Source organism: Cygnus atratus, chromosome 18, assembly GCF_013377495.2.
Source record: "Cygnus atratus isolate AKBS03 ecotype Queensland, Australia chromosome 18, CAtr_DNAZoo_HiC_assembly, whole genome shotgun sequence".
Classification (NCBI taxonomy): domain Eukaryota; kingdom Metazoa; phylum Chordata; class Aves; order Anseriformes; family Anatidae; genus Cygnus; species Cygnus atratus.
In genome coordinates this window covers 9722579-9735524 of record NC_066379.1, presented here as the reverse complement: position 1 = coordinate 9735524, position 12946 = coordinate 9722579, and the positions used below count along the sequence as shown (strand labels likewise).

The following is a 12946-nucleotide window of genomic DNA, read 5'->3' as shown; positions in this document are numbered from 1 at the left end:
TCCTTTAAATAAATTTCTCTTAGTAACGTAAAGGGTAAATATGACACAAGCTTAAGGGGGGTAGGGAGGAAATGGGGAGAAAAGTAAACAAAGGACGCAAAGTAGTTAATATTAAACCCTGAGTCTTATTATGCCCCTTTTATATTTTTATGAAACATCCTATTTGCATTTGTGCCTTTTTACTACCAATGAGAATGATAAGAAAATTTTAAGCTTTTTTTATTCAATCAATGTTTTAGCTATTGAAGTAAAAATTCATTTTACTTCATTTTTTATATATAACATTTTTATTTCTTAGCACCTGATGCTGGTGTCCTCTGGGCAGCGGCGGTGTGCTCCTTGCTGGGCACAAAAGTATGGGTGTATGCATCCACTAGCGCAATACATTTCTGTAATTTAGTTTGTTTAGCTCGGGAACAAAGACGAATGGCTCTTTAGAAGCATTTATTAAGTGACGGAAAGAAGTGCAAGAGCCAGACACTGTGTCTGCTGTGCTCCTTCTCAGGCAATGTGGTGCAAAACCATCTCCCTAGGTTGCTGAGCACACATTTCATAGGCAGACAGGAAAAATGGTGAGGGAAGTTCCCTGCATCCTTCCTGACCTAACAGCAAGATCAAGAGCTCAGGCTGGACCAGGAGATAACTAATGCTTGCACCGTCCCCTCGCTGGTTAGAGCTGCTGGGCTGCTAAACCATCCCGAGCCCAGGCCGTAACTTTCTCTTTTCTGGGTTGTTTCCATGACTACAAAACTCTGGTAATGAGTTATAAGCTTGCATTAAGTTATGCTATTGAGCTTAAAACTCAGTCTGGTGAAGTATTAGGTCTTGCTGGGGCTTAGAAATGAACTCTTCTCATTTCAAGTTATCACCATCCTGACAATTAAGTCGTATAAAGTAGGAAATTGATAGCCCTTCACAACATCTATAATTACATGGAATTGGAAATGCAATAATATAAGAAACAAGCTGCCACAATGATGGAGCACATTTCACTGAGGAGGAGGTTTTTTTCCTCCAGATTGTGACTTGAAATTTATTGGCTTTATTTAGTTTATTAAAGGCTTGCTAATGGCTCAACTTGTTAGGCTGATCAAAATCCCCACTGAGCTTTTATGACTAGAAACCCTAAGAGGGCTTTTTGTCCTTCCCTGAGTTTCTGATCAACTATTTCAGTTTCTCCTTTCTACATCCCAAGCGTGAGCTTTGCAGTTCTGCCAGTGACATCTCTGAGCATCTGCTCGAGATCGGAGCTGCTCCGATGCTCCTTGTGCTGAGTCCAGGCGGTGGTGGGGGTGAGTGGGCATCGGCTGCCTCAGTGACACCCGAACGGGACCGTCTGGCTGCTCCTTCCCTTGCTTCTCACCAGTTGCTGCTCAGCATTTGGAAGTGATGTGCAGAAGGTTACCCACGGCCCTGCGATGGCTTTGGGCTAATTTCAGAATCAGGATAGGAAACAGTGGGAACAAGGCAGCCTAGCCTGAGACAACTTGTTATCTGAAGAGCGTGCTGGGGTCTAGTTAGGAGCTGGTGAAGCCTTACTGCAGGGTGAGAGGCAGGGATTTTGTCAGAGTTTTACACAGAGATTGAATCATGACAAGACGATGTTCCTGCTCGGCTGATCTCAAGAAAGCTCTGGGACCCCAGATAAAGCCTGCAGCAAGCCTGGGCAGTTAATCGTTAGACTACTGGCCTGTCAAAACTGTAATTTTTTTTGTGATGGAGACTGACGAGAGTGCTGCTCTCTGATGCTGCATCGCTCACTCGCTGTTGACAGCTGAACGAGGCAGAGCAGTGTGTGCTAGGTGGGCTCTGCAGTCGAGGAGGGGAGACGAGGATGGTGTGTGGCGAGCAGCAGCGATGCCAGCCTCCAGGAGGCTCAGCTGCTGGCAGCAAGGCTCTCCATTTCTTTTCCCGGTAGGTGTCAGTGGAGCCAACAAGTAGCAGATGAAACGTGGCCATAAGCGTGCTGTTTCCAAACAGAAGTGGCCTGTACTCAATGTGTACATACCTCCCCACAAGCAACAAGAATTCAGAATTGTTGTTAAATATTATTTTTGTTTACCACTTTCTCCTCTTGAAAACCCATTACCAGTAGATCTCCCCACTGGGCATCCGGGAACTTGCTCAGAGCGAGTTGCCGTGACAACCACGAAATACATCCTCGGTGCCCTGCGTGCTGCAGGGCCTTGTGGCTGCCGGAACATGTTGTCATGGGGAACGATGCGGCCTTGCCCTTCTGCAGCTGTGCAGGGAGGGCGGCAGGGGCTGGCAGCAAGATTTGGCAGTTTTGGAAGCCAGCATTGAAAAGGCTCGATGAGAACATAGTGCAACTGAAAGCTGAGCGCTGTGATGGATTACTACCCCCTAAACCACTTCTGTGCTTCACACTTCTCAGTAGATTTTGGAGAACAGCTATACGTATAAATTAAAAAACAATTTTTACACATAAGAATTTCTTTACAAAGAGCATTTTTTACTACAAAACCTGAGCTGTCTTACCCAGAAAACATGTACCGAATCCCAAGAGACTCTCCAATGTAATACACTGTAACTTTCTATAAAACTCCCTAAAGAAGTGCTTTTGGGCTGAATAGGTAACGTCTCACCTGTGGTTTCAGGGCAAAAGAACTGGCCGAGATAAGGTGCGTCCAAGCCAAAGAAGTAAGATGATGTGCATGTCTTGTTTTCTTTTAAGATTAACTCTTCTGCTCCCAGTGCAAACTAATTTATCTTTAACGTGCCTTTATCCTGGTTTGTTTGCTGCAAGCTGACTTGGTTGTGACAATGCTGTGCTTTTATCAAACATAAAAGTAGTTTACAGTATGCTGGGGGAGTTTGTGGACAAATTTAAGCAAGCAAAGGCATTCCTGCTATTGTAAAAACCCCTAATATAAATATAATTAATAAAACAGTTTGAATTGTGATACCTGTAATGCTATAAGGATGAGTAAGTCCCAAAATAATATGGAGCATTTAAGTAACTTTGTAAGAATTGCTTTTTATGAAATATGCTGCTCTCTAAGACAGCAACCAGTAGGTTGTGATCCCAGTTCGCTCTTCCTCCTTTCATATCTACCTCTTCCATCCATTCCAGCTGTTTGCCACATCATTCCTTTTTTCCAGCCATATCCAACTGTAAGAAAACCTGCTCCCATTCGAGAATCTGGGTGTAAACACATGAGAAAAAAAAATACATTGCTTGGGCTGTTTACAAGACCAGAGTTTGAAGAGGAAACGATGGATCTGTGCAGGATCCAGAAAGATCTGGGCAGCATTTCACAATGTCAGCTTTAGGGAACAAGGTCTGCGGTATTGTATCTGGGGCCTTCCTTTCTGTGTGGCTCAGGTCCCGGTGCCCTGCTCTTCAGCTGTGTGTTTCTAAGGCTGTGCACCACAAATTGCTCTCCTTACGCACGGTTTATCTATCAAACAGAGCCCAGAGCCCTGGGTCTCTTTATTCCTCTGTGGTTAGCACTGTTGAAACAGCATTTCCCAGAGCTCTGGGAAACACTTCTATCCAATATCTGTCCTATTTTCAGTGCTTAAATTGGCCTTAACAAAGCATAAGCCTCAAACAGATTTTCTTCTCTTCTAATATATAGTAAAGTTATTCATCATGGGCAACCCTGGATGCAGAGGTAATGGTGAAAGAAATGGTGTGTGGTTTTACATTTCATTTATGCAAATTAAAATACATTGTGCTTCTCACTGGGACTGTATTTTAACAACAGTTTTGGTTTGTAGCTCCACATCTGAAGTAAAAAGAAAAATTGTTTCTCATATGAAGAAACAATGACCCCACATGTTAAGGTATGCAAAAAGCTGGGGAAAAGTGTTTTTCTAGTGAAATATATTTTCAGCAAGTTATTTCCCATGTGGCTCGTACCACGAGATTAGCATTGTTGTATGTGAAGAAAGTTTGTACGTACATGGTCATCCCATTGTATATAGCACCATTAAACAATTCCAATCAGCACAGCCAACAAAATGTTCAACTAGAGGGTGTGATGAAGGCACGTGCAGATGGTGGAAACCCTTCAGGAATAGCCACAGCATGGGGGCAGGTGAGGTCTTCTCCAGGTGCTCTCCCCAATTCTTTACTAAACTTGTAAGCAAATGATTGTTTCCCAGTACCTCCACCCAATGCTCACATTAGGGCACAACATTTGTTGTAGACTTTTAGGCAAAACAGTTTTGGTATTTGAAAAAATTTTCCTAATCCTTTAGTCATAACCAGAAATCATTAGATGAGTTTCTGAACTACATTTGTCTTGCCCCATATTGTGGGTAAGGTTCTGCAAGAAGTCGAGGTTAAAGTAAAAAACTTGGTGGCACAGGTAGAATCTGTAATGACTGGACTGTGTTTATCTGATTTTATTTGCATGCCCACAGTCTACTTTTGTTCCAGTAGCTCTGGAATTTTTTGTAAATAGTACTAAGAGGAAGATGAAATGATATGCCTGTGGCGAAGCTATAACTGAAGCATTTTGTGGTGGTATTTTGGGAAGCTCTCAATGGATCATCTGTAAAACGTTTTGTCTGGGATGAGTATTGTTTCCTATTTTTCTCTCACTACTTGTTTACCAGCTTTGAAACTCCCAGTATGTTTTCACTAGGACCTTAATCCAGAAAGCACTAAAAGGAATTCACATGGTAGCTGTGAAAACAGGTTTTGTTCATGCTCATGAACGGAGGGTCAATGGCCTATCTGAAGGGAGGTGGACCTTTGGTAAGGTGACGGCAATTTGATCAGGTCCTTAGGCCATTCTGTTTGGGTCCATGTGCTTTCTTTGGGTCAGTCTGGTCATTCTTGAGTATTTTATGGGTGCCTATTTTTCCCATGTTTTCTCATGTACGGTTTGGAGCAGGGTTCTCTGTTTGCTCTGGGATGCAGCTGTGGTTTGGATTATCTTTCTAACATGGCTCGTTCCTCAAGCGGGCCAAAATTTGCAGCAGGATGCCGAAGGCATGTGCCCAGGAGAAGGTCTGTACAGCGCAGCACGTCGAGCTGTGGGTGAGCTCCTCCTGCCTCGTGAGCAGGGGCAGTTCTTGGGGCTAACGAGGCAGCACTCAGGCTAACAAGGCAACCGGGGATGGTGGCACAACAGCGGGATCGCCAGCTTCCCACAGCGCAGGCCGCAGCTGCCTTGTGCTCTGGTGAGCTCCTGCCTGCTCCACCCTCGGCCTGCAGTAGGTGGGCACCCAAGCCCGCCTCACAGAGCTGGAGGCACCCTGTCTGCTCCTGAAAATGCTCCTGTGTGAAGAAAGAAATTACCCAATTGAGAGATCTGATTAAACTATGGAAAAGACCGGAAGTGAAGGAGCATGTCTGTAGCAACTCATTGGATCTAAACATTTCCTAGCAGGAGTGCAGAGAGGCCTTGGCTTGGTTCTCCAGTATTATTTTAAGATGCTGCCCTCGCTTCCTGGCAGTTTGATCCTGTGTGTGCTCAATCAGGGCAAACACGGAGCCTCCTGTCCATGGAGCTGTAGCTCCCCGGGAAGGCACAGGTCACACCGAGCCCTGGGGAGCAGTGCTTGGGGATGGATGGACAGAGCGAGCTGCCTCAGAACAGAAATTCCTTTATGGTTCCAAGTGGTACATTTTCCAAACAGTGGGTTTAAGGTACAAGAAATAAAACTAGCATTTTCCAGTCAGTGCCTGATTTGGATCTCTTGCTTGGTGACAAAGCGGATATTGAAATTGCTTCTCATATCACAAGAGCAAGAACTTTTATCTGAGATCACGTATGTGAGAGTCACAAAGACATGTCTGGCAAAGGTGCTCATTTAAACCATTTCTTCAACTTGTAAAAATACAGGATATTAGGGTTTTGGTTTTTGTTTTGTTTTGTTTATTGTTGTTTTTGTTTTTGTTTTTTACTTCATTTGCTTAAGGCTCAGTCTTGCATGGGTCTTGCAGAAGTCTTAAGGCCTTGACAGGCAAAAAGCTCCATTAAAGCCCCTGGATTTGCACCAGCAGCAGCACATGCCGAGGGACAATGCCTTGCAGAATCAGGGACATGGGCTGATGCTCAGGACTTGCTCTTCCTAAATGTTTGTGCAGTCCCCCATCCTGACTGGCATCTCCAGGTGCTGCTTTCATGCACTCAAGTATTAATGATGGTGGAAGGAATTCCATGTTTTAAGCTGTATTACAAACAAACAAAAAACAAAACAAACAAAGAAGATGTAAACTGCCAAAACCCATATCCATATGGCCGGTAGATTTTCTGCACTTATAAATCCTAATATGCTCTTGCAGGTGTGGTTAGTTTATGGGAGGTTTATTTGACATGCCTGCCCGCAGCGGTAGAGGGCTGGAGTCTCTGAATCAAGCCATCCCTTCCAATGTTAGGTTTCTAAACTTGTCTGGGGAGGTGAAAGTTTGTATTTTCCAATTTCCAGTGAAGCTGCAAAAGTTATATGCCAGGCCAGGCTTTTAAGGTGATTTATTGTGTGACTCTGGATACACTGATTTCTAGATCTATTTTTTTTATCTGTAAAATGGATAATATGCAACTACTGTCCTTTTGTGGTATAGTGAGAAAAGTAGTTATCCTTAAATGTCAAGCATATGTCAATGGCACAAAATAAATTAACCATATTAGAGATTATTTACATGCCAACTCACTAGATTCTTGGAGGAAAGCACTTAGATCCTGAAGTAATTCTATTATTAAACATTCTTGGCTTTGCTTCTGCTTGTATGTGGGATAAATTTGAGAAAAAGAGGGATATTGTGTTCTAGCCTGCATTATCGTTTGGTGAGTCTTACTTTTTTCTCTTTTGTTAACTTCAAGATTTGAAATGCAACTTACCTGTGCAACTATACGGTGTCTCATGTGAAATACTGAGACTGCTGCAACCTTCTACGAACCAGACTGTCTTGCCAAGACAGAACCTTTGAATGTAATAGAATCATAGACTGGTTCAGGTTGGAAGGACCTTACAGGCTATCATTCCACCCCCCTACCATCGGCAGGGACACCTCCCACCAGCCCAGGCTGTCCAAAGCCCCCTCCAGCCTGGCCTTGGGTGTCTCCAGGGACGGGGCACCCACAGCTTCCCTTCCTCCCTTTTCCAGATCAACACTTGATTGAAAATCAAAGTTGATTGTAATGCTAGTTTGAAAGTGGCCATGTTCATCTGCATTAATTCTTTTTTTATTTCTTTTTTTGATGCAGGTTATTTTTCTTAATGCATGTCAAAGATTTCCTAACTTTTGCTATGCAGAGTATCTTTAAGAATTACGTTTTAAAAGAGAATGTGTTGAAGAGACTGTTTATATCTAGAATACCCTATGCAGATTATAGCATGAAATTTTTGAAGAGCATTTTTTGTATTTTGAAATAAAAATGCTAGTTAAGCCTGCTTTTGGCATGAATATAAGCTTTTTTTTTTTTTTCCTTTGGCTTTTGTTTTTGCTTTGGTTTTGCTCTGGTAACCAGATAAGTTTATCTGCTTTTATCTGGTTATACATGAACACAGTTTTCCACTTTAATTCACTTAAAAGTATTGTTGGAATGAGTCTTTGAACTTGTGTCTGTGCAAATTTTGTTATGTAGCCTTTCTCTCAAGAATGCCGTCTCAAATAAGGTCATCTCCGGTCTAACATTAACCAATTCTGCCAAGAAAACAGGCTACTCTTCTCACTTTCCCATTTTTGTGTGTATATGTGTGTATATGTTCTTCAGAAAGCCAAACTTGGGCCAGCTGGTAACAAAGTCATTACTCCATCAGAAGACAGGAATTCAAGTGCGCCATCCAACAATCTGGACAGGGTGAAGCTGACAGATTTCAACTTTCTTATGGTTCTTGGAAAGGGGAGCTTTGGAAAGGTAAGAATTCTTGATAACTTGCCTTTACTACCTAGGTCACTCTGCCAGTTCTGGAAGTCACCAGCATTGGTAGGGCTGGATATTGGGAAAAATCATGAATAGTATATATATATATATGTATTTGAAATCTGTTAGTCAAAAGAAAGGACTGCTATTTTTCTGACATTTTATCAGATACTTACATGATAATGTGCCCTTTACTGAAGAAGTCCCCAGGGATTTCGCATTTTATCGGCCCCTGGGCAATATAATATGCCTGTGATAAACCAGCAAGTTTTGGCTCAGGCAGTGTCTAAAACAATTGGTACAGCCTGTTGCAGTAGGTGACTAATGATGATATTTTTGGAGTTTTGATCGAGTTAGTCTGTACACAAGAGCTGGATTGCCATCTATACAATTCATTGGGCATATGAGTCACCTTCTCCCATTGGTAGGTAGGAAGATTTTCACTCTTGTTTCTTTTTGTGCAGGTGATGCTGGCAGACAGGAAGGGGACAGAGGAGCTCTATGCAATCAAAATACTGAAAAAAGATGTGGTGATTCAGGACGATGATGTTGAGTGTACAATGGTTGAAAAACGAGTGCTGGCTTTGCAGGATAAACCACCGTTCCTAACACAGCTTCACTCTTGTTTCCAAACAGTTGTACGTGAGCTCTCTTTCTTGCAACTGTGATGTTTTCCATACTGTGTGATCGCGAATTATGTCAGTTCAATAAATTCTATTATTATCCAACCTATATTCCATAGGTTCTGCACATAAGAAACAGTGAAGAAAGAGACACCCCTCATGTATTAACCTAAAATCTAGGATTAGAGATTTTTCTCCACATAGTAATTCCAGCAGACCAGTGGGAAACTTTGTAAATTTAATAATGTTTGCTTTGCTAAGTCAGACCCTTAAACCCAGATTCTCAAAGGTTCCTAAATACATTTAAGGATCTGAGGATAGTACTTGTAAAGTCTTAGTGGTGCTTATTTTATCACAAGGGCATTACTCATGAATCAATGTTGATGGATTTAATTTAGTTTGCTGGTACCCCGGTGCAGAAGAAAGCATCAGGCTTTTTTCTTCCTTTTCTATAAATAAACAAAGTGGAGATTTCCCCATCACATTGCAAAACATCTCCCAAAGACAGGCTGCAGGATGGCTCTGACAATCCAGCGGCACCGTGCTGGCCTGAAAGCAGCACAGCCGGCAGTTGGCTCTCGGTGAGCGCTGGCTTTTTGGAGTTGCCTTTATTGACACAAAGTCAAGGCTCTTCTTGTCTCGCCTTGTAACTGTCTTAATGATGATAGCCCTGAATTAGTGCCCCAGCAGTGGGCTGTAGCTTAATGGGGTGACAAAAGGACATACGTATGTTGTTGTTTTTCCACTTGACTATTCCATATCTTTTACATCAGATAGTTTTAATCAAAACAACAAACAAAAAACTAGTTAGTTTGAAGTAATAACATTGTAATATTCCACAAACAGATCATGTCATCCTGTCACCATTTCATAGTACAATTGTCTGTGTTGTTAGGGGCATTTTCAAACTCTGTTTAGTATCTACAAATCTCTGAGCAGAAAATGGCCTGAATGTAACAGATTTGCAAACATAATTAAGCACAGTAAAGCACGAATCTGGGAACTATTGCACTTGGTAATTTTTTGCTTTCTATAATATTCTTCCTGCCTCTACTTAAAAAATGAAGATAGCTGTAATAGGATAAGAGCTCCTAGTAAGAAATAGACTTCTATCTCTCTGCAATTATGTATAGCTTTATATTGTTTCATTAGTAATCAAAAAGCTTAGTGTCATCAGTAATTGAAAAACCACTTTGATTAATCTTATCTTTCTTTTGGACAGCTTCTTTTTAAATGTAAAATGTACAAGTGCCTAGTGTTTTCTTGTAAAGGGGTGCGGAGGAAAAAAATTGAGGTTTTTAGTATTTGCAGTATAATTTTTCTGAATGATCACATACAAGAACAAAGTCGCCACATAAAGGTCTAGACAAATATTGTAAACACCTTTACCTCGTTTACTTCATGTTTCCCTAAGTGTAGAGTACTTTGCACTTGGTGCTGTGAAGTGCCATGGAGGATTAGAATTAGCTACAAAAATGAGAAATTGAATATGAAAGAGAAGAAAAAGCATATGCTGTTTGGCCATAGAAAAAACTGATTAATTGTTGTTAATGTTTTTAGCTGCTCTTTTTCCTTGCAGGCTTCTGTTGCCATGGATTTTACAATAAGACAATTCATATAAAAATCTAAATGGTATAGTTCCGATCTGGCCAATTAACCATTTTACCCATGGCTCGTCTGTTGGACTTAGCTTAGAAAATCACAGCTTTTAAATGTATGTTAATGTTCTAAAATCTTAGTTTCTGGACAAGTAGAGACTTCCTACTTCCAATTGGTGGTCCTGAAGGAAGGAGGGGGAGTAGAAGTTATACTGGAGCATCTTAATAATGAGTCTCTTTCCCATCATATTATTGGGAACTTTCATATAAATACTTCAGGATAATGCTTCCATCCAAAATAAACAAATCAGAGGAAGCCAAAAATATCTCTTCTGCAGTTGGGAGGAAGACTATTAATGCATCTTATGTGCTATCTGGGTCACGTTATAACTGCAGAAAACAAGCTTGCCATAATGTTGTCTGCCAGAATTTTCAAAGCTAGGTGGCCTAAATCATCCACCCTAAATAAAAGATGTTTGTAGAGTGTGAACAATGTATTTGTACAGAAGGCACTTGTAAGAGGTCAATTTTAGTCCTCTGGAAAATGGGGAACAGATTGCTTCAAGTCTTACTGTCTGAAGGTCACTAAGTGGGGAAAATACTATGTAAGTGCACTCAAATATGTTGTGGTCATGTTTCACTTGAGACACCTGGGTATGGATTTTAAAAGTCTTAACTGTTGAAGAAAAAGCACCCTTCAAAATACTTTATTGCAGTCTTTCTTTAGATGAAATAGGGTCTTGTGAGAAAGGAACTTGGTATCACTGGTGAAGGTAGAAGATACTTTTGTAAACCCTTTAACTTCTTTTCTTGCCTCCTTTTAGTTATGAGAAGGAAAATATATACTTCCTAAGAAGGAAAACTTACTGGGAGGCATTAGAAATGGGCTGAAAGTAAGAATTTTCAACCATCTTTAATGCTTTTTGACATTTATTTTTAGCGGACAGAACTATATGTGAGTAATTATGGGAAAAATTGTAGACAACTAATATATAAAATTGTATCACTAAAATTGGCAAAACTAGACAGATACCATCAGTCATTTACTCTTGCAGGTTTTACAAAACATCCCATTTCCATTTCCTGATCTATCAATTCTGCCAGAATGTACAACCAGTCCCAATAATCTTAAAAGCTTTATAATAACATATCAGTGATTTTTTTGCCGATCAATGCATATCTAATATTATGTCTAAAGTATTTATGTGCATCTTTAATACTTTATCCTAGGACCGTCTGTATTTTGTTATGGAATATGTGAATGGTGGTGATCTCATGTATCACATTCAGCAAGTAGGAAAATTTAAGGAGCCACAAGCAGTGTGAGTGTTCATGTTTATATATTTAAATCGTGTCATCATCTTAATTTTACCCCGTAAGAGGGTTAGATTTCTTTGTCACACTATCTAGTAGCATCTTCCTAGGTTTAGTCTGAAATCTAGGCTGTCCTTTTTTTGATTGCGTTTTTTAAGACCCAAAAGAAGAAGTTTATTTTGAAGATGTTTGCACACACAGGCCAAAGGTAGTCATACCTTTATTAAACAATACAGCAAAACAAAGGCATGCAGTGTGTGCTTTAGAAGTGACAATTTAAACAAGGCAACAGGAAATTAAAAGTATTACTTAGTATTCTTGTGTTGCTTTTCAAAGCAAATATATAAAAAAAAGCAAGATCATTTCAATCTGAATTAATATTATAGAGAGCGTTATAGAAATACACTTCACATTACGTTATAGTTTATACAACATAAATTCAATGTATAGCTTATAAGAAGTTCTGTAATTCTACTTTTTATAGAAGTTTTATTTGTGAGAAGTTAATAAATGATTAGAAGTTGTTTATATACATAGTCCCTTTTAGATTATTGTACATCTGGCATATCAGTGAGTAACTGATAATGATCTGCGACATATTCAAATGTGAATACCATCAGTACCATTTTAGTCATGCTTAAAACATCTCGTCATCATTTATTAGTGTTTCATAAGTCATTTACCAGTGAAACTTTAAAATCAAGTGTGACAGACTCCGTTTAAGAATTTGGCTAAAATAATGTCTCATTTTGATTTAAATAATCAGGGCTTGTTTAAATGAGAGGCCTTCTAAATATAAGTGTTTGAGATATAAAACAGTGTCAACAACTCACTAAATAAAAACTCAGTGGTGTCAGAACACCCTTGGTCCCCAGCTAATGTAACTTGCCGAACACCCGTTGGAAACGGTGCTTTATGACAGCTCACGCCTTGGAGCATATTCGTTCGCACACGTCCACAAATAGCTCTGGTTTCAGAGCTAAGTGTTCATTTTCCTTATGCTAGCATAAAAAATAATCTTGTCTTTGGATAATCTTCTTGCCTATAATTTGTGCAGCAACAGGCTTCAAACATCCATCAATATTATATATCCTTTAACTACATTCAGCAATTATATTTTATATGGTAATCATTTTAATTAGCTTTATGTAATTAATCCATTAACAGCCTGTATAAAGGAATACTATTTCTGCAAATGATTTAGTGTCATATGAATTGCAATGTAAATTGAATTGCATCATGAATTCAGCATTGATATGTGATTAGAGATAATGACCTATGCAGGCAGACTGATCAGTGCAGTAAAAATGCTGTGCTTCAGCTGCAGAAAGATTTTTCTGGTCTAGGGAGAAATTTCCAATTTTAAAAAAAAATCTGAACTATGTTATCATCAAATACTCAAAATTAATTGTATCTGTTAAAGTAAATTTGAAGTAATATATCTTTTATGTCTACCTATAATGTATATTTTTATACTTAAGTTATTGTTTTTTACCATGATGCATTTCCAAAGTATTTTGTGAGAGGGAAAATCATGAGGCAATATGAAATCTGTTGGGCTTTT

The 12946-nt window shown here is 39.8% G+C and overlaps 1 protein-coding gene across 3 annotated transcripts in view; it reads left to right on the top strand.

Annotated features, from left to right (window-relative positions):
* Positions 1-12946, top strand: part of PRKCA (protein kinase C alpha) — a 154793-nt gene that overhangs the window by 118898 nt on the left and 22949 nt on the right. For 2 of the 3 annotated variants that reach the window (XM_035558679.2, XM_035558681.2), the window contains 4 exons: positions 2619-2642; positions 7698-7841; positions 8312-8485; positions 11299-11390. In XM_035558679.2, the coding sequence (XP_035414572.1) occupies positions 2619-2642; positions 7698-7841; positions 8312-8485; positions 11299-11390 (434 nt within the window). The remainder of the gene's footprint in view (positions 1-2618; positions 2643-7697; positions 7842-8311; positions 8486-11298; positions 11391-12946) is intronic. The other variant, XM_035558680.2, reaches the window with a different exon arrangement.